The sequence below is a fragment of the Chinchilla lanigera genome, unplaced genomic scaffold, assembly GCF_000276665.1.
Source record: "Chinchilla lanigera isolate Chin_1 unplaced genomic scaffold, ChiLan1.0 scaffold00135, whole genome shotgun sequence".
Lineage (NCBI taxonomy): Eukaryota > Metazoa > Chordata > Mammalia > Rodentia > Chinchillidae > Chinchilla > Chinchilla lanigera.
Genome location: NW_004955536.1, coordinates 3,719,684 through 3,742,803, shown reverse-complemented (window position 1 = coordinate 3,742,803; position 23,120 = coordinate 3,719,684). Strand labels below are relative to the sequence as shown.

General features: G+C 35.4%; 1 protein-coding gene across 3 annotated transcripts in view; it reads right to left on the bottom strand.

Annotated features, from left to right (window-relative positions):
* Nucleotides 1–23,120, bottom strand: part of LOC102021800 (disintegrin and metalloproteinase domain-containing protein 18-like) — a gene marked incomplete at its 3' end in the record, with an annotated part of 82,947 nt that overhangs the window by 15,360 nt on the left and 44,467 nt on the right. For all 3 annotated transcript variants that reach the window (XM_005410550.2, XM_013507716.1, XM_013507715.1), the window contains 2 exon segments: nucleotides 12,701–12,878; nucleotides 19,316–19,392. In XM_005410550.2, the coding sequence (XP_005410607.2) occupies nucleotides 12,701–12,878; nucleotides 19,316–19,392 (255 nt within the window).

The following is a 23,120-nucleotide window of genomic DNA, read 5'->3' as shown; positions in this document are numbered from 1 at the left end:
GGAAGTTGCAATGGCAGGCATCGGTTCACAATCACAGGGATTTTCATAGTCAGTTTGGGCTCTTCTTAACAAATATGCATGGACTGGGTGCCTTAAACAATAAACATTTCTTTCTCAAAAGTCTGAATGCTAGAAGGTTCATGAAGGTCCTGGCAGATCTAAATTCTTCCTGGTTTGCAAACAGCTGTCTTCTTGAATCTTCACATGATAGAGAAGAGATATGAAGATACTGTCACTCTTACTCTTTTAATAGGGCATTAATCCCAGTATGAGAGACTCTTCATGAATTGATCTAATTACCTTCCAAAGACCGGATATTCTGGTAACATCCTATTTGGGGTTAGAGCTTTATAATAAATTTAAGTGCTACATACTCATGTAGCATAGCAGAGGCAAAATTTCAGTCATTTACATTCATTATGTTAGCTGTAAATTTTCCCAAACCCTCTCAATTAGATCAAGGAAGTTTTCGATTTCAACTTTTTAACATGGGTGAGTGTGGAAGTCTGCCAAATGGTTTTTCTGGAATATTAATAGGTTCTATAGCTTTCTACACATGTCTGTTAAATTATATAGTTCAATTCAACTTTGGGTGCCTTCATTTAAACAGATTGGTCACAAATTTTCAGATACTGTAGTCTCAAAATTCCTAAAAAATAGTATTTTATATAATAATGGCTTCTTCAAGGTGTTAAGATTGTTGATAATTTTACAAGCAAAGATCCACAGAAACTTGACTCATTCTGTTGAATTTCACTTTGGCAAAGGACAAAATCAGTCTGAATTCTTCTGTCTTTTTGAGTGCAATTCTTTGAGACCAAAATGCACATGATTGATTATTCATTATTTATAAAGTCCAAAAACTATTAGTTAAATATACCTCATTGTTGCCAGTTTTGATTATGGACTTCTTAGAAATTTTTAAAATTCAAATTACCTTTGTTTTATTAAAGTTTTATTCTTTAATAACTTGGAATATTTTCAGGGCTATTTTATTGTGATGACAATTTTCATTATCTTGAATTGCTATTATTAATCTTTTTTACTGCAGCAGTGCTCTTTAGAGAAATATAGTTGAGAAGATATGTACATAAACAGAAAAAGATTACAAGGAATTGTCCCAGATGTCATAGTTTGGATCTCAAATGTCCCCTAAAAGCTCAAGTGTTGAAAGTTTTGTCCCCAGTTGTTGGTACTATTGGGAGATAGTGAAAACTTTAATGGATGTGGCCTAATTAGAAAACTAGGTCACTGAAAGCAAGCTTTTTTGTCTCTGCCCTCTGTCCTTTCTCTTTCTTTTTCTCTTATCTCTTTCTCTTATCCTTTCTCTTTCCCTGTCTCCTCTTGGCAATCACGAGTTAAGCAGCTTTGCTCCATCAAGCTTTGCTCCTGCCACTATGATGTCCTGCCTCAGCACAGACCCAGCATCAGTGGAGCTAGTGACCATGGACTGAAAGCTCTTAAACTGAGCAAAAACAAGTCTTTCCTCCTTTCAGTAGATTATCTTCGGTATTTTGTCACAGTGACAGAAAGCTGACTAACCAACTAGGTAATTGTGGTGGCTGGCTTTTCCAAATCCTGTAGAATTAGCCAGAACAATGAACAGCTGAGGCGTGTGAGCTGCCACTCTGGACACACACACACTCACACACACATACACACACACACACACACACACACACACACAGGTGTGTGCACATGAAACTGATGCTGTATCTTCAGTTTGAGTTTAAAGGCCACGTTCTGAAAGATTTGTATTTGGGCTAAAGCGCAGTCTTTTTATTCTACTGAGGATTCCAATGATTGGATAAGATCTGTATTATGCAAGACAGGTTGATTCAGTGTTCACCAAGGCTAATCTCATTTAAGACAACTTTACGAGCACACTAAGTCTAACACTTGATTGTCAGAACCCAGTGGCCCAGGGAAACTAAGGCATAAAATCACTATCACATATTCTTAGGTTTTCTTTGCCATCATCTTTATATCCATTGCTGTTACGTTTTGTATCTGGATGTCCCCACAAAGCCTCATGTGGCCATGGGGGAGGGAACTTTTCAGAGATGGCTGAATCTAGAGTTCTGATTGGTTCACTGTCTAGTGCTGAAATTGGCAATGTGAGTGCAACACTTCACCTAGGGTGGTAGCCTGCATACAATATAAGGGAGGGAAAGAGGCTTGTTTCCCCCTTTGCAGGAGCAAAGGTTTTGGTATCTTCTGTTGCCATGAATGGTTGTCCCTGTGTCACATCAATCTGCCTTGGAGCCAACAGCTTATGGACTGAAACTTCCACAAACTATAAGCCAAATAAATGTTTCCCCTTATAACTTTGGGGGTCAAGTATTTTGTCTCAGCAATGACAAAAAGAAACTATTACAATTGCTTTGTCCATTTCACGTTTTCTTGACCATGACATTAACATTACAGATTATTTATTTTGAATAATAAGAATTATATATATTTATAAGGTACACTACACTATTTATATATGTATATACTATGGAATAATTAAATCAAGGTAATCAGCATATATCTATCATCTCATACACATTATTTTCTGTGGTGTGAACATACAAATACTATAGGAGTAGATTTTAAGTGTTTATACCACAGAAAATGATAAATTCTACTTTCATATCACTTTAGAAAATGTAAATTTACTGTTATGAATTATCATCACATTATCACGGAATAGCTCTACAAAACCTATTCCACCCATGTAACTGATAATTCCACCCTTGAATTTGATGACTTATATCTCCCTACTCACTCACCCACAAGTGTGTGTTAACCATCATTCCACGCCCTAATATTATGAAGTCTGACTTCCTAAATATTTCATGTCTTGGTCTGTTTTTTGTTATTATAACAAAACACTTGAAGGTGTGTATTTGCAAACAGATGATGAAGATGTTTGTTTAGCTCAGAGTCTTCAGACTTAATAGGATGGTGCCAAGCATCTGTTCAGGAGTCCTGATGAAGGACTCCTTTCCACAATACAGCATGACAGAGAGTATCATGGTGGCAGGACATGTGAGGGGAGACATCACATGTCAAGACAGGAGAGACTCAGGAGAAAGACTTGTCCTTTTCGTATAACATGCTGTACTTGCAGGACTAAATTATTCCCTCAAGAACCCCACTAAACTCTTTTGAAGATACATACCCTGTTTACCTCACTAGGTACCACTCCTCAAAGGTCTCACCTCCTAACATCACTACACTGAGGACCAAGCTGCCAGCACATGAACTTATGTGGGACTCTTACAGCTTGTACCTAGATGGTCCCCCAAAGTCTCACTCCCTCATAGGTGGCATTTATGGGAGATGGTTGGATCATGGGTGTATGATACTGGATTATGGATGTGATAACTGGATTATGGGTATGATAACTGGGTGAGTCCACTGATTGGCTTAGCATAGTTCTCTGGGTGTGAATAATAGGAAGGTCTAGACCTGGTAGTTAGTGCAAAGGCTTGTACTCTGAATGGAATAATAAAGGAAAGGAAAGCTCACTGCTGACTGCTTCCTGTCCGCCATCCTGTGAACCTGTTTCACTTCTGCAATGCTCCTCTGCCATGCAGCTCTGCCCGAGAGCCAGCCAACTGTAGGCTGAAGTGTCTATACACTGTGAGCTAAAGTAAACCATCCTTTCTTTAACTTGTGGGTACTGGATATTTTGTTCCAGAAATGAGGAAGTAACCAAGACAGTGACACTCTTGAATCATATTTTAGCCATAGCAGCATATAAGTGAACTCATGCAAAATTTGTCTTCCTGTGCTAGGTTTATGTGACCAAGCATAATGTCCTCCAGGTTTCTTCATGTTGTTATAAATGACTAATTTTCCTTCATTTTAAAAGTGGAGTATTATTCTACTATGCATATTTATACACACACACACACACACACACACACACACACACACACAATTTTTTTATCCATTCTTTCACAGAGGGATGCAGAGGTCGATTCCATATCTCAGCTCCTGTGCATAATGCCATGATTTAAATGGAATTATAGTTATCTCATTTCCCCAGACAATTTTGAACATACTTTATGTTACCTACCAGTATGTGTCTTATTTTTCTCACTGCTGAGACAAAATACCTGACACCCAAAGTAAAAGGAGGAAAAGTTTATTTGGCTCACAGTGTGTACATGTTTCAGTCCATAGTTAGCTGGTTCCAAGGGAGGACAGCACAGAAGAGGGCTATCACAGAGGAGAAACCATTCATGGCAAAGCAGGACAGGCAGAAGGCAGCAACCGAGTGAGCTACAAACAGCAAGCAATGATCACAGCTCTTAGATCTTACCTTAGCTGTTCCTTACATATATCCTTAGGGTGAGCAGCACTCACACCCTTAATCCTAGCATTATGCCATGAATTAACCTTAGTATACTATGCTTGACCTCGGCAGCACACACCTAAATCCATCAACCTCTGAAAAGGTAATAGTTGATGTATTTTCTGCCATAGCCCATAGCAGACAGTTCTGGTAGCAGGGTCAAGTCAAACAGCTGTAGCTAAGTCTACTGGACACAGCTACTTCTGGTGCTGGGTCAGCACTACAGTTGGCAGGTCTACCACTCAGGTAATGGGCTGCTGTCTCAAATAATCCTGGGTCTTGGTTCCACTTGGATTTCCTAAAGTCCCAGTGCCTAGTCTCTCCCAAGACACATCTCTGGGTGGCTGAAAAAGTATTTTTTGGTGTTGGGGGATAGCCAGGGGGTATGAACTGAGAAACTTCTATCAACTCCAACACTGGGATTTTAGTAGAGTGCTACTGTTATTCATTTTTTTTTCATTTTAATGAGTTTATTTTCTCCTACATTTACTTCATGAACACATCTGAATATTTCTCCAACAGACTATGTAGTTGTAGATTACAGAGCAGTAAAGAGCATATCCCTGGAGCTGTATTATCTGATGTAGTTATGTACCTATGTATGTGTATACAGGTATGTATATATGTATGTATGTGTTTATAGTACTGAGGATTGAACACAGGGTTTGGCACTGAAATATACCCTCAGCTCATTATTTATTTATTTATTTATTTATTTATTTTTCTGGTACTGAGGCGCGAACTCACGACCTTGCGCTTGCCAGGCAGGTGCTGTGCTGCTGAGCTACATCCCCAGCCCCCCTCAGCTCCTTTTTAAAATAATTTTATTTTGAAATAGGTTCTAAGTTACCAGGTTGCCTAGGTTGGGCTCAAACTTGTGGTCCTCCTACTTCAGTCTCCCAGAGCACCAAAGTTTCAGTTTTAGTACTACCACTCACCAGAGAATTTCTAGGATACTAGTTTAAATATTCTTGATCTCTATTTTCTGATATGAAGCAAAGGATAATGGCCCTAAATCCTAGAATTGTGTGAAAAGTTGGAATAATGATAGCTCCCTGGTTATTTAATAATAAGAATACTGTTTTTTCATTCACTTTGGATTTGGTGCCCTTCTGTTTGTTACATATATATTCATTTATATACTCCATGATTATTCCTTTTCAGTTATTAATCTTATTTGAGAATAAATGTAGTTCTTGTAAGTAAAATCTTTATTGAGCATGGGTACTGTGACTTTTATTATACTTTAGGTGATAAAACCTAGTGCTATTTGACTTAATAGTGATTATTATGAAGAATACAGGAATACAGTTTAAGAAAAACTACTTAAACAGTTGTTCTATCCTATTTCAGTTTGTTCTTGTTTATTTTGTAGTATTGGGCCTTCACATTGAGTTACACACCCAAATTTTTGTTGGTGTTGTTGTTAGACAGGTTCTTACTCAATCTTTAAATTGCCAGGTTGGGCTCAGACATACCAGCTTCCTGCCTCAGCATCCCAGAATACTGAGATTTTAGGCATGCACTACCAGAACTGGATTTTTTAATCCACATCATTTTTATTAGTGCATATTGGTCATACAGATTAATTTCTCTTATTTTGGCAGAGTCTTCTATAGACATAGTTTTATCATTTTACCCCTTAGAATTACAGACTAGAAACAACTTCGCCTTATTTTCAAACACTGTGACATTATTTTTCAATTTTGAGTATTGCTGTTGAAAAATTTATTCCATTCTGCAGCTTCATAAAGATAGATTTTATATCAGTTCAGAACTTATGTTAAATAATTCTTACAACTTTGCATGGATTATTGTGTTATTTATTCAACTCACTTTCATTTTCAGTCTTCATTTTTAATGAAACTCTGTGTCACATTTATTATTTAAATTTTATTTCACTATCTCCCTTGTCAACTTGTAATGGCTCTTCACTTTTCTGTATGATTTCTGGAATTTTATTTCATAAACTTTTATCCAGCTGGGTGTGGTGGCACACACCTGTAATCCCAGCAACTCAGGATTGCTGTTGAGTTTGAGGCCAACCTGGGCTACACAGTGAGTTTAAGGTCCACCTGGACTACACAGTGAGACCCTGCTTCATAAGAAGTTTTTTTAATACAGTTGCAAAATTTTAATTATCATATATATTAACATCAAGAACTCTAGCTGGGTGTGGTGGCAAATGCCTGCAATCTCAGTACTCAGGAAGCTGAGGAAGGAGGATTGCCTTGAGTTCTAGCCCAGCCTGGACTTCATGCTGAGTTTCAGGCCAGCCTGAATTACATAGTGAGAACTTGTCTCAGAAAAACAATAAAAGAACCATTGCCTTTCTGTCTTTATTTTTTATAATACTTTAAAATATTTTCTTCATAGGTCTAAAATGATATCAATAGTCATTTTGTCTTCCTGACCTTACTTGGATAACCTCAAAATTTAACTCATTTTGTCATACCTTTGTCTTCCATATTAAATTGATTCAACACATTTTAGTACATCCTCACAGTATGAAGAAGTATATAACTCATTCTAACACCTGTGACTACATCTGGGGTTTATGAAATGTGGCTTCCCTATGGGTGACTTTTCTGAGTTGATTTTTGGGAAAATTATGCTACCAATGTGGTTAAGTGTTTTCTAGGTAACTGATTTTATTCCTTCCTATAAACAAACTTTTCTTTTTTTTTTTTGTTTTTCTCTGGTACCGGGAACCGAACTCACGACCTTGCGCTTGCCAGGCAGGCGCTTTTGCCGCTGAGCTAAATCCCCAGCCCCAAAACAAACTTTTCAATCTAACTTCTTGAAGATATAAACAGGTTCCAAATATCTAGTGTGACCCATTTAATGTAGTGAGACTAGTTTCAGTATACTATTCCCATTCTATTGTGAAAAGTTGAGGGAAAAGTTGAACTTCTACATGGTCTCACAGTGGAACTTTTGGGACACTGACATGAAATGTGAGGTGGAAAATCCCACATTCAACTTCATGTAGTAAGTCACAGTCAAAATGCACTTGAAATAAAAATACTACATAAAATTACTTTCAAGTTATGTGTGTGTACAGACACATGAAACACAAATGACTTTTATGCTTATATTTGTGTCCCACTCCCAAGATATTTCATTATGTGAACGTAAGTATTCAAAATTCCAAAACATCCAACTTCTGAAGCATTTTTAGTTCCAAGAATTCAGACAAGTGAGGCTCACTGTGCAGAATATCTGCGACTGGCACCTCCATTTCAGGCTTTCCAAAGGAAAAAAATTATTATTTGCTATCTAGGACAGAAAATATTGATTAACCAAGGGCATTCAATTTTATAAATATTGGTACAATTTATTTTCACCATACTTCTTCCTTGGTACAGATTTATGCCCTCTTCTGACATATTTGTGTAAGCCAGTATCAGTAAAACTTTGGTTTTACTTCAATGTAGAAACATGTTCCTATAGCTTAGCCTAAATGTTAGTTGAGGATTTAGCATTTCAGAAGTGAAGTCAGCTACCTATATGTTCTTCAGCATCAATCGCTGTGACTCCTCTACTGTTTGTTGTATGTTTAGACCACTTAAAAACTTCACTATTTTCATTTTTTTGTTTGTGGATGAGTTAAGGAATAGGGCTAAGTGGATATGCCCACTATGTTTTTAACACATTAATTTTTTATTGTATCTTGTTTTCAGTTTTGGGTCCTATGTTTTATCTATGGTTTTAACAAAGATGTTCATTGTGTATCTACAGATTTTTGTACTTTCATTAGTGTAAAAAACATACCTATAATATAAGCTTTTATGTAATTTTTAGAAATATTTTCTATCCTTTTAGAAAATGTTATACTGTATTAAAGATACTCAATTTAGGTGTGTATACTTATAATAGTACTTATGCCAATTAAGGTATGCGTAATTGGACCATCACATAAAATATGTCAAAATAATTACTGAGTTTTCCTGCGAAAGAAAGAAAAAGTGTAAAACAAAACTATACTCAAGCATCTCCATTCTGGCAGTGACATGTGGTGTCTTTTAATGATTAAAAGTGTGACTGTTGCCTGGCAAGCGCAAGGTCGTGAGTTCGGTTCCCGGTACCGGAGAAAAACCAAAAAAAAAAAAAAAAAAAAAAAAGTGTGACTGTTCAAAAGTTTGGTCCATTAACTCAATTAAATTATTAAACTAAACATAAAATACAAACTATGACATAATTTTATTAAGAATATCTTTTCAAAGTTCACATATATATATATATATCAATATATGCAAATGCATAGAAGAATCTATGTGTGAAAGTTAGCAGTGGGTTCCACTCCAGTATTTAGCACTAATTTTAGCCTTCTGTTCCATTTCTATTTTACATTACGAAATATTTCACATTTTAATAGCTATGCTAACCAATAATATTTATTAAATAGTAAACATAACAATTTAATAACAAGGAAAACATGCATTATTCACTTATTGGCAGAGAAAAACTTCAAGAAGCATAATGGTTAAATATCTTTTGTAAAGAAACCCTGTACATTTATAATGCTACATTTATAATTAGGCATATAAAATTATTAGAACCTATGGGACATAATGAAAGCAGTCCTAAGAGGAAGTTTGTTGTTATCAATGTGCACATACGAAAAACAAAGTGAGCTCAAATAAATAACCTAAGTGATGCATCTCAAGATACTCCAAAAACAAGAACAGTCCAAACACAAATCTAGTTTTAAGAAGGAAAATAATAAAGATCAGAGTGGAAATTAATGAAGTTTACAGGAAAAAACAATACAAATAATGAATCAAAGGGCTGATTCTTTGAAATCCTCAAAAAAATAAACAAAAACTTGGGCAAACTTATCAAGGACAGAAAGACTGATATCAATACAATTAGAACTGGAAAAGATAAAATTGCAATGGACACTGCTGCAATCCAGAAAAACATAGTAACTATTATGAAAAACTGTACTCCAACAAATTGGAGAATCTTGAAGAAATGGAAAGATTCCTACACACGCAGGAATTACTAAGACTGATCCAATACAACATAAAATTTTTGAATAATCTAGTAATAGGCAATGAAATTGAGGTAGTAATAAAAATCCTACCAACTAAGAAAAGCCCAGGACCTGATGGATTCACCACTGGATTCTACAAGACCTTGAAGGAGATTATAACAGCAACACTCCTCAAATTCTTCAATGAAATTTTGAACAGAAAGGAGGGCTTCCAATCTCATTTCTGGAAGCCAGCATCACTGTCATTCTAAAGCCAGAAAAGGACCTAAGTAAAAAAGAAAATGACAGGCAACTCTTTAACGAACAGAGACGCAAAAGGCCTTAATAAGATATTGGAAAATAGAATGCAACAAATCTTCAAAGGGATCATATATTATGATCAAGAAGGTTTTATCCCTATGATGCAAAGATAATTCAAATCAATAAAGGTAATTCATCACTAAACACACGATCATCTCAATAGATGGAGAAAAGGCCTTTGATGAAATCCAAAATCCTTTCTTGATAAAAACACTGAAGAAAAAAGGGAAAGCGGGACCTTTCCTCAATCTGATAAAAGCCACTTATAACAAACCAAGGCCAACATCATATTAAATGGGAAGAAGTTGAAAGTTTTCCCTCTAAAATCAGTAACAAGACAGATATCCACTATCACCATTTCTGTTCAATATAGTGCTCAAAACTTTAGCCAGAGTGATCAGGCATTAGAAAGAAATAAAAGGAATATACATAAGAAGGGAAGAAGTCAAATTATCATTATTTGCAGATGACAGGAGCCTTTACACAGAAGACTCAAAAAATTCCACCAAAAGACCCCCAGGATTAATAACGAAGTTCAGCAATGTAGGCAGATGCAAAAATCAATAGCATTCCAATACACCAATAATGAGCTCACTGAGAAAAATCAGGAAAACAGTACCACTCACAGTAACATCAAGAAAAACAGAACACTGAAGAATTAGCCTCATTAAGGAAGTAAAAGATGTGTACAATGGAAACTACAGTACTCTGAAACAGGAGATCAACTAGTAAATCAAGAAATGGAATAATAACTCATGCTCTTGGATATGCAGAACCAGTAGAGTCAAAATGGCTATAATCCAAAAACTAATAAACAGATTTAATGCAATTCCAATCAACAGTCTTCCTCACAAACTAGAGAAAACAATACTAAAATTTATGTAGAACTAGAAGAGACCCAGAATAGCAAAAGCAATCTTGGAGAATAACAGCAAAGCAGCAGTCATTACAACCTCACATTTCAAGTTATATTACAAAGCTATAGTGATAAAAGCAGCATGGTATTGGCATAAAAACAGACCTATGGATCAGTAAACAGAATAAGGAATTCAGAACCAACTCTATCCACACTGAGTCACCTAATCTTTGACAAAGGGACCAAACATGTACACTGGAGGAAAGACAGCCTTTTTAATAAATGGTGCTTGGAAAACTGGCTATACACATGCAAAAGATTGAAGATAGACCCTCATATTTTCCATCATGTACTAAACAAATTAAAATGGATCAAAGATTTAAATATTAAAACAGAAACAATCTGCTAAAAGATAAAATAGGTAAAATTCTTGAAGTCATGGTTTTAGGCAGGGACTTTTTGAACAGAATCACAATTGCACATGAAATAACATCAAGAATCAGCAAATGAAATCATATCAAATTTTTAAAAATCTACACAGCAAATGAAACAATGAAGAGACAATCTATACAATGGGAAAAAATTGCCACATATACCTTGAACACAGGATTAACATGTAGAATGTACAAAGAATGCAAAAACATTACACCCCTCAAAATAAAAAGACTCAATAAATAAATGAACAATTAAAATGAACAGGCATTTCTCAGAAGAAGTAGAAATGGCCCATAAATACATGAAAAAGTGTTCAGCATACTGGCTGTTAGAGAAATGTAGATTAAAAGAACACTGAGATTTCATCTTACTCCCAGAAAGAATGGCGAGCATCAAGAAATCAAGAAATAACAAATGCTGGAGAGGCATTTCAAAAAGGAACTCTCCTACATTGTTCCTAGTAATGTAAACTAGTACAACCACTATGGAAATTTGTATGGAGATTCTTCAAAAAACTAAAACTAAAGTTTTCATTCAACCCAGCTATTCTCCTACTAGGTATGTTCCCAAAAGAGTTAAAGATGTCATATTAGACTGGTATATGCATACCCATATTTATAGCAGCACAATTCATAACAGCCAAATTCTGGAAACAGTCTGTATGTCCATCAATAGATAAATGTGTAAAGAAAATGTATTTACAAACAATAAAGTACTCTCTGCCATGAGGAAGGGTAAATTTGAGTAATTTGTAGGAAAATGGATGCACCTTGAGGTCCCAATGTTAAGTGAAGTAAATTAGACACATAAGCTTGTATACCATATAGTTTCTCTAATATGAAAAACCAGGGGCTGGGGATTTAGCTCAGCGGCAAAAGCTCCTGCCTGGCAAGAGCAAGGTCGTGAGTTCGGTTCCCGGTACCGGAGAAAAACCAAAAAAAAAAGAAAAAAAAAAAGAAAAACCAAAAATATAAATAAGTAACAGAGTAAAACGAAAGATAAATGAAAGGAAACAGGGATATAGATCTGCAAATGGGAAGAGGATGTAGGGAGGGGGAAGAGGAAGAAGAGAAAAAGATACAAAAATTTAAAACGCATCATGAGGGGCTGGGGATTTAGCTCAGCGGCAAAAGCGCCTGCCTGGCAAGCACAAGGTCATGAGTTCGGTTCCCGGTACTGGAGAAAAAGCCAAAAAAAAAAAAATAAATAAATAAAACACATCATGAAATGTATCAAATACCCACAGTGAAATTAGTCATTATGTATTGCCAACATATACTAATAAATAAAAATAATTAGAACAAATACTCCAAAATAGCACTTTCTCTAGAAAACAATATATGGACAACTTTCTAGTGCAGTTTCCTCCATATTTTCTACCCATAAATTTGCTATCAAAATAATAATTTTTAGAAAGAATATACTTTACAAAAGGAAATACTTGTCAAATAACCAGCAACTGTGAAAACTTTTGTAATATCAGCATGTGTATTCAGTAAAACTGCCATAATCTTTAGGTGCACAAAAAATCTTACAATTAGGGAATATTTCCATGGTTATAATGACCTTTAATTTATGTTTATATAGTGCATATTCTAAATATTATATCAATGAGAATATTTTTAAAGATATGCCACCTGACATAGGCTTTTATGATCAACATGTGTTTGAAGTTTGTTTCCACAATGAGATGAATCTCAAATTTGAACGTAAGCTTCTCAAAAGGAACACAAATGAGGATCTCACAGAAAGGGTTACTCACTTCTTGTTTCACATGAATTCTGTAAGGCTGACGTGGAGATAGAATCATAGGGTAGCTTTCTGGTAAAGAGGAATGAGCCTTGTTGTTATTCTTTATCTGATAAAGCATATGCACATATGTAGGTATATAGTCCAATGGCTCGATCACATAACTGACATCCTCAAACTGTAACAATCCTCTATATGTTCAAACACAAAAAAAGAAAAAGAAAATGAGTATTTTCCAAAGAGAAATATAAACTGATGCTAAATATGTTACATCTATTTGATGATCTTTGCAGTCTGTTACCTAAGCACCCCCTATCATACTTAAATTTAATTTTTAATGATAAGAATGTAACTATAATATTCTGATTGGAACAAAAATATGTAAATTCTGATAAATACATATATTTAATATATACTCATGTATAAAAACATTTAATATACATTATAATATTAATCCAAGTACTATTTAAAAATTTTTTATACAGGCTTTTATACTGGCAAAAGCCTATGCTTTTATACTGCCAAAGCCTATGATTCTATGTGGAGGACCACCAGGACAGTTCTCCTTAAAGGAAGATCATTTGTCTCCATTTTGGCCAAACCTACCCCTAATTCCATGTATTGATATGTACGGAGCTGGCTAGGATATTTCCTTACCCCCTCAGTTGGCTTTAAGAAGTGCAAATGAATCTAGCATGTGCCCCTATGTCTTCAAGATTTTTACCTACTTTCTCTTCCAATAGATTTAGTGTTTTTGTTTTAATATTTAGATCTTTGATCCATTTTGACTTTAATTTAGTGCATGGTGAAATACATGGGTCTAGTTTTAGTCTTTGGCATGTGGAAAGCCAGTTTTGTCAGCACCATTTATTAAAGAGGCTATTTTTCTTCCAGTGAATGTGTTTGGCTCCTTAGTCAAAGATAAAGTGGCTGAGTGTGTCTGGAACTGTTTCTGCACCTTCTAATCTGTTCCACTGATCCGTGGGTCTGGTTTTTTGCCAGTACCATGCTGATTTTATCGCAGTAGCCTTGTAATATAATTTCAAGTTCAGGGTTTGTGATGCCCGCTGCCTTGCTTTTGTTGCCCAGAATTTCCTTTGCTATTCTAGGTCTCTTCTGGTTCCAAATGAATTTTAGGATTCTTTCCTAAGTATGGTCATTTTTACTATATTGGTTCTTCCTACCCAAGATCAAGGGATATCTTTCTTTTTCCTGATATCATCTTCAGTTTCCCTTTCAGAGTACTGTATTATTCAACATAGAGGTCTTTTAGATCCTTCATTAAATTGATTTCTAGGTACTTTAATTTTTTGGATGATACTGTGAACAGTGTTTTTTCCCCTTATTTCTCTCAGTGAATTTGTTGTTTGTGTACAGGAATGCTATTGAGTTTTGAGTGTTGACTTTGTATCCAGCTATGCTACTCAAATTTGGTTAATCTTAGGAGTCTACTGATGCAGTTTTTGGGGTCTTCTATGTAGAGTTTCATGTCCTCTGTGAATAATGATAATTTAACTTCTTTTCCTATTCTTATTCCTTTTCTCTTTCTTGTTTAATTGCTCTGGCTAATATTACCACAATTATATCGACTAGAAGTGGTGATAATGAACATTCTTGTTTTACTCCTGATTTTACATTGAAAGCTTTCAGTTTTTGTCCATTTAGTATGACGTTGGCCATTGGTTTGTCATAGATGGCTTTTGTCAGATTGAGGTAAAGACCGTCTATTCTGAATTTCTGTAGTTTTTATCATCAGTGGGTGCTGGACTCTGTCAAAAGCTTTTTCTGCATCTCCTGAGATGATCATATGGGTTTTGTCCTTGGCTCTGTTAATATGGTGTATTACATGTATTGATTTATGTATGTTGAACCATCCCTGCATCCCTGGGATGAATCCAACTTGGTTATGGTGTATAATTTTGATGATCTGCTGCACTGTTTGTAGGGCCATGTTTATCCAAAATGGACACAAATGCTCTTCTTTCAAGGAGAGCTGACCTGTTGGTCCTTCATAGCTCTACTTCTCAGAAGAATATAAACTAATTTTGAAATATTTTAAAAATTTATTCTTTTTTCAGACAAGGGTCTCGCTATGCAGTTCAGGCTGGCCTTAAGCTCACTTTGTACACCAGGCAGGTCTTGAATTTGCAACAATCCTCCTGCCTCAGCCTCCTGAGTGCTAGGATTATAGACGTGTGCCACCCACCTGGCTAAAATTCATTTTTAATCAAAAAAATGTATTTGTCAGGTACAAATATTGTTTAAAAACAGGTGCACATTGTTGAATAGCCAAATGGAGACAATTACCATAAATGTTATCTCACATAATGATTTTTTGCGGGCGGGGGGAGACAGCATTTAAAATCTACCATGTCTCCAATTTTCAAAGGTAAAATTAACAACTACTAGCAAGTTATTAGTAAGGCTCAAGTAACACAATGAATCTCTTGGACTTATGCTATCGCTCAACTTCTGTATACACTGACCATTATCTCTTTCTTTCTCCACATGACCTGATCATTATCATTTTACTCTTCACTGCTACAAGAATGCTTTTTAGTTTTAGAGAAAGGCAAATTAAAACAACCTCATGTTGTACTTTCTTTTGTTAGCTTTGAATAAAATGTTCCCCAACTTCATGCATGTTGTGGCATATTACAGGGTTTCCTTCTTTTATATCTATATACTATTTCATATTATATGTTTACTACATTTCTTTATTCATTTACCCACTAATGGACACTTAAATTGATTCCATATCTTGCAAATTTAGTGTAATGTTTCCATGAATATGGGAGTGTAGAAATCTCTCATATATTTTGATACATATCAGAGAGGAAGAGGAGTTACTGGGTCATATGCTAGATCCACATTTAGCTTTCCTGAAGCAACATACTATGTTCCAGAATAGCTGTATGTATTTAGTTTCAAGAACATTGTGCAAGGGTTCCTTTTTTCCACAACCTCTTCAACACTGAAATGTCTTTTTGAAAACAGCCAGTTGAATACGTCTTAGGTGATATCTTGTGTTTTTGATTTGCATATTCTGAAGATTAGGGATGTTTTATATATTTTATGTACTTGTTATCCATAAAGTTTTTTTGTTAACAAAACTATTTCTTTGCATACTATTGTTTGCGTGAATTCTCTATGTATTTTGGGTATGAATTCCTTTTCAGAGATCCTCCCTTCTACGAGTGATCTCTTCACTTTGTAAATTGTGTCCATTGCTCTGCAGAGGCTTATCAGTATGATTTCATCTACTTGGTTATTTTTTGTTTTTGTTACCTGTAATTCTAGGGTCAAATAAAAAGAAATCAAAGTAATGTGCCCAAAGGAATGTCCCAAAACTTTTCCTTATGTTAAATTGTATGTTGTATGGTTTCCACTCTTACATTTATCCCTTTAGTACATTTTGAGATGGCTTTTTTATTTATTGTGAGGTTTGACTTCATTTTTCTGCAAGTGAGTATGCAGTCATATCAACATTACATATGGAAGAGCATGTACTTCTCCTATTCTGTGCTCTTAGCACCTTTTCAAAAGTCAATGGACTTCACCAGTGTGCATTTAATTCTGGGGTTTCTATTCTGTTTCATTAGTCTGCAAGTTAATTTTGTTGTCAGTACAATACTGTTGTGATACCTATAGGCTGGTAATATATTTACAGTCAGGTTGTGTGATACCTTCAGCTTTTGTTTGCCACACTAATTGCTCCATATCAATTTTAGGAGTTTTTCTTTTTTATTTGTATGGATAAATACATTGAGATTTTGATGGGAGTTGCACTGAATCTGTAGATTTCTCTGGGTAATATGAAACTTTTAGCACTAATTCTTCCAATTCATGAACACAGAATATCTTTCCAATAGTAGTGTCTTTTTCAAATTTTTCTTCAACATTTCATAGTATTCAACGTGCAGGTCTTTCACTTCCTTGGTTCAATTTATTCCTTAAAAATTGTATTTTGTAGTAGATAATGCAAATCAAATTGCTTGTTCTATCTCCTTTTCAGATAATTTTTGTAAGGGTATAAAATGGCACTGATTTTATATGCTGAATTTTCTTCTGCAACTTTACCAAATCCATTTATTTACTTTTAAAATTTTTGGTACAATCATATATAGAGACTTCCCTCTCTATATATATATGGAGAGAGTAAGGGGGAGAGAGATTTACCTGTGAATAATATAATTTCTTTTCCAATTTAGATGTTTCTGTCTTTCTCTTGTTTGATTTCTACAGCTAGGACTCCTACTACTATGCTGAACGGAAGTGATGATAGTAAGCATTCTGTCTTATTCCTACTCTTAGAGGAAAGGATTTCTACTCTTCATGGTTTAGAATGATGTGAACTGTATAACTGTCATATATGGCTTTTAATTGTTGAGACATATACGACTAATTTTTGTCACAAAAAGATGATGAATTTTTCATCTGAAACCAGAAGAGGTCCAGAATAGCAAAGGCAATCCTGGGCAACAAGGACAAGTCAGGTGGAATCACATTCCGTGACCTGAAATTATACTACAAAGCCACTGTAATAAAATCAAAATGGTACTAGCTAAAACACAGACTGGAAGAGCAATGGAATAGACTGGAGGTCATAGACATAACTACAAACACACTCAGACACCTAATCTTTGATAAAGGGGCCAATCAAACTCACTGGAAGAATGACACCCTCTTTAATAAATGGTGCTGGAAAAATTAACTTGCCACTTGCCAAAGACTGAAAATAGACCCAATTCTATCATCATGCACCAAACTCAAGTAGAAATGGATCACAGATCTTAATATTAAAACAGAAACACTAAACATACTGGAAGAGACAGTAGGAAAAAACCTTGAAGACATAGGGGTAGGTAAAGAGTTCATGAACAAAAACCAAACTGCCTATGAAATACATCAAAGAATCAACAAATGGGATCTCATCCTACTGAAAAGTTTCTGTACATCTAAAGAAATCATCAGCAGAGTAAAAAGAAAACCCACAAATTGGGAAAAAATTTTAGCTGACTGTCCCTCAGATAAAGGGCTTCTATCTAGTACATATAAAGAATTAAAAAATATCAGCCCCCCCAAATTCAAAGACCCAATCCAAAAATGGGCAGCTGAGATGAACCACACTTCTCAGATAAAGAAATACAAGTGGCAAATAAATACATGAGAAAATGTTCAACATCATTAGTCATTCAAGAAATGCAAATTCAAACAACACTGAGATTTTATCTCACCCCAGTAAGAATGGCTAGCATTAAGAAATGAACCAATAACAAATGCTGGCGAGGCTGTGGAGAAATAGGAACCCTTCCCCACTGCTGGTGGGAATGCAGACTGGTGAAACCACTGTGGAAATCAGTTTGGAGATTCGTCAGAAAACTAGGTCTAGAGGTCCCATTCAACCTAGTTATTCCCCTTCTGGGTATTTCCCCAGAAGATCTGAAAACAGCATATCACAGCGATACATGTGCACCCATGTTCATAGCGGCACAATCTGTAATTGCTAAATTGTGGAAGCAACCCAAATGTCCATCCACTGAGGACTGGCTAAGAAAATTGTGGTACTTTTATATAATGGAATATTACTCAGCTGTAAAGAAAGATAAACTCGAGGCCTTTATATTTAAATGGTCACAACTAGAGACCATACTCATAAGTGAAATAAATCAGACCTGCATGTGTAAGAATCATATTGTCTCACTAATTTAAGACCTGAAAGAGTGAATAAAAACTAGGAGATATGATAGACACTGTGAAACTAAAGGAAAACGCTCAAAAGTAAAGAGCAACTGGGGTGTGGGAAAAGAGAAGGGAAAGAAGGGAAAATTATGTATGTATGTATATACAGGATAGCTAACATAGTTGTACTACTGTCATCTGTTGCTCTACAGAAAGGAATGGTTAATGATTACTTGTTTGATCAATCTTGTCTCTATTTGTTTTCCTGAGAAACCACTTTGAAGATATCAGTAAGTAATACAACAACCACTGTTAATTTCCTAACTTTGACTGTAACTCTGTTTTGTTTGTATTGTTACTATGATATTTTGTAAATGGACGTCTGTTTGTTAAAAGAAAGATGATGAATTTTGTCAGATTCATTTCTGCTTTGCATTTCTGCTTTTTCACCTTCATTCTCATCAAGTTATGTATGGTATTTATTGCTTTGCTTATGTTGAACCATCCTTGCTTCCAAGAGATAGACCCCATTCTGACCCAATGAATGATTCATTTGATGTATTTGTGAATTACATTTGTTAATATACTGTTCAGGATTTTTTCATGTATGTTCATCAGGGATGTTAGCCTACTATTTTCTTTTCTTATACGTTCCTTTACTAATGTTGGCATCAGGACAAGGACAGCCTTGTCAAAAACAGAAATGCATACATTCCAAATCTTTTTTTTTCTATTACAGCATGTAGGAGTAGTTGGGGCTCGTACAGTAGCTCTCTTAATGCCAATACATGGCATGGAACAATAAAGAGAAAGAAGTAAAGAAAATGTATAAGAAATACAACCAAAGTCCATATTTGTTTGTTTTCATTCTACCTTGGAAACATTTCTGAAAACTAAGGTGCCATTCAAGATCTTTACATGTGGGGGCTCTGGAACATGTCATTACCTGAGTCCAGCACAGGTACTTAGTACCACAACGGATTTTGGAATTTCTGCTGCATATCCTTCATAAAAACAATGGTCCTAAAAAGAAATATAGGAAGATATACTCATGAATGTTTTACAAATTAAGTCTTGATTTCAACATGATTCCTAGATATTATCCACTGAGATATTCCATTCCACTTTTTCTGTTGCAATGCTTACCTCTTCACCCTCTTATGTCTATTGATAATCACGATTCCCATATTCCCTCAAGTCATTCTTGCTGTAATTCTAAATCTTTGAAAAGCACCTCTCAAGTGCATCTTTTCTTTGATGGTCAGATAGCTTTAACATTGTGTTTAACTGCAATCTCTATACAATTTACTACATTATTCTGCAACTGTGAAATTGTTCATTTTTTTTAGTTACCCCAAAGAATCTTACTTGCTATTTCTTATCCTTGATTTCTCTTTAACATCTCACTCTAGAGGAAGCTGATCATTCCTAGTTTACATTTCTTCCTTGATGACTTTATAGTATTTCACTTTCCTGAGTGCTCCCCTAATATTCTCTTCTAGCTTTCCTGGCATTTCCTTTAAATCTAGTGACATCTAAAATCAATTATATTGATTTATTAAACCTAAACTGAAAATTTTAGTCTCAGGGAATTCTATCTCATGAGTTGGTCTGTAAGCATCTCCATCACTAACTATTCTCTTTTCCTCTAGAGGCCTAGCCTATTACACACCCCTACTGTGTGTGAAGAGGTCCACATTCACCATCAGTGACAGTGAGCAGAGCCTAAGTGGGCCAGTCTATCTTATGCCCAACACACACTGATAGCAGTATGTTTCATCTAAAATTACCATAAAACCCATCTCTGAGCATAGAGGAAACATACACCTTGCTTTTTGCTAAGCAAGAGCAGGAAACACCACCAACTCATTGATATCAACAGGACCTGTAGCCAGAAGCCCTTCACAAAGTGGTAGAAAGAAAACAAGGTGCTACCCCTCAGCTCAGGGGAGAGAACAGTCTAGAATGGAGCTTTTTTCCTTGACTTTGCTGGCAGATCATCATGAGGTATTCCCCAAGCCAAGAAGTAAAGATATTCCCCAAAGTTCTCATAGTAGCTTTCTCGATGCAGTGCTCAGAGAAAAGTTATAAATAAAGCACATGAACACCAGCAGCTAAAAAGCAGTCAGGGAAAATGTTTTTAATCTCATGGATCTTTCAGTACCTACCTGTACCAAACAACACCAGAAGAGCCCTGTAGCCTAACAGGTGGAACAAAATTGCAAGAAAAAAGGTGCTACTGCAGAGCTAGAAGAATGAAGCTCATATATTGCTAATCCTGAGAACATAACCTGTCACTCAAAAAGCAGACCACACTAAATCTAAATTTAAACTGGAATACTCTCTTCTAACAGAGAAATTTCAAGCAGGATTAAGTGTTTCCTTATGCAGTTGTTATAGAGAAAATTATTCATATCTCTTAAATATAATGCATATCACAGTAAAAATAAAAATCACAACCAACCAATGCCCATAGTGAGCTAACTAGTATCTTGGATTTATGAGAAAAAGGTTTTATGGCACCCACAAAAACTGCATCAGTGAACAATTACACATCTCCTAAAGAAAACAAATTAATAACAATCTAAGTATAGAAGCAAAAGCTACAAGACATATAAAAATGCAAGAACCTAAAAAACACAATAAACAATTCAATCATACACTACACTAAATAGTACAGTGGAGATAACTGAAGATAGAAATCAATCAGCATATCAAATATAATTTAAACTTATTCAGTCTAAAAAATAAAGCAAATGAGATAGGTAAAATTCATAGCGCCTCAAGGACTAGTGGAACAACTATCAAACATCCAAAATGTACTTAAAAATCCTAGAAAGAGAAGAGAAAAATGTGGCATTGAAAACATATTCAAAGACATAATGGCTAAGATTGTGGTAAAAAAAGAGCAGGAAGCCTCAGTTCCTCTTCGCATCAAAAACTCACTATACAGCTCTAATTCATGCTTAAAAGCCCCAAGCAAACAAACAAACAAAAACTCTTTGTTGGCTGGCAGAAACTAACTGGAATATCCTTCCTTCCCTGGTGAATGAAAACCAGACTTACTGAAACAAATAGGGCCTTGTTTCAGGACCTTCAGTTTCTGGAGATGGTGCACCAAAGTCATGACAGGAAGAGAAGCCTATTCCAAGCTTCTTCCAAGGAAGGGAGAGTTTGTCTGCATGTCAGGGACAAACTTCCTTGAGGGAGCTGTTCAAAAGCTAGTGTTTGTCTCAGCAGTCCTGAAGCTCTAATTATTCTGGTGCTTTCAAGCCACTGGGTGACAATGAAGGAAGCAGGAGGAATGGAACAGGTTGTTGATCTTTACCCCTGCTAAGCACAGAGTGAGTGGGGGTATAAAGAAAAAACACTTACTGAAAGAAAGATATAAAATCAAAAGACAAAAACAGTATGAGATAGAAGTCATGAAGCTAAAGAATATAATATATTAAGGAGAAAATTCACAAGAGGGATTCATCAGCAGATTCAAACAGAATAAAGGGTCAGTGAATTTGAAGAAAGGTCTTTAGAAATAGAGGTTCAAAATAATTAAAATGACAAAGGTCTACAGGATTTATGAAGCATTACTAGTGGACCAATATACACAGAATTCAAAACTCACAAGGGGAAGGGATTGAATATTGGAAAGATTATTCAGAGAAATAATGGATGAAGAGTTAGCCATTGTGGTGAAGGAAATTGACATAAAGATTCAAGAAACCCAAAGAATACTATATAAAATAAATGTGAAGAAGCCCACATCTACACTCACTATACATAAACTGTAAAGAGTTAAATACAAGGCAGAGTTTTGATAGCATTAAAAGATAACTCAATATGTACAATGAATGATCACAGGACTACTAGAGGAATTTTCAGTAGAAACAAGACAAGCCCAAAGGGAATGGGATGGTCTGTCCAAACTGCTGAAAGGAGAAAAGACTCCAACCGAGACTACTATATGATGTAAAACTAACTTTAATAAACAAAGCAGAGATAAAGACTTTCCCAGAAAAACAGTGATGGCATCAGTAGTGTTATGGTTTGTATCTAGACATCCCCCCAAAACCTCATGCAGTCAGAGTTTTTTGGACACGGCTGAATCTAGAGTGTGTGCTTGATTTGTAATGCAATACTAGGATTAAGAGTGCTGGGATTAATGGCGGGTGATTGCTGGATCAGTCCACTGGTTGGATTGGCACTGCTCTAATCCTGGTAGATTGGATACAACATAAGGGGCAGAAAGAGGCTTCTCTCTTGTTGCTTTTGCTGTCTTCCACTGACATGAACTATTGCCCCTCTGCCATATGCCACCTTTCCTTGGAGCCAGCTGATTATGGACTGAAACCTGTATAAACTTTGGGCTAAATGAACCTTTCCCCCTTTAATTTTGGGTGCCAGGCAATATGAAAAGGAATTCTTAAGGATGAAATGAAAAGACCGTAAACAGGAATACAATTACATAAAAATATGAATTACATTGGTAAAGGTAAATATATAAACATGGAATATTATATTATTATAACAGTAGTAGTTAAATCACTTTTAATTCTACTAGAAAATTTAAAAATACAGAAGTGGTAAACTAACTATATCCAAAACATAAAAAAATAGGAATCATGAAAACATTAAAGTAAACTGCAGGAGGAAGGGGAAGTTAATATAGAGAAGATCTGTTTACAACTTAATTTAGTTTGCTAGTTTAAAATACATTGTTACAACCTTCTGATGTCTTATGTAAACCACAATAT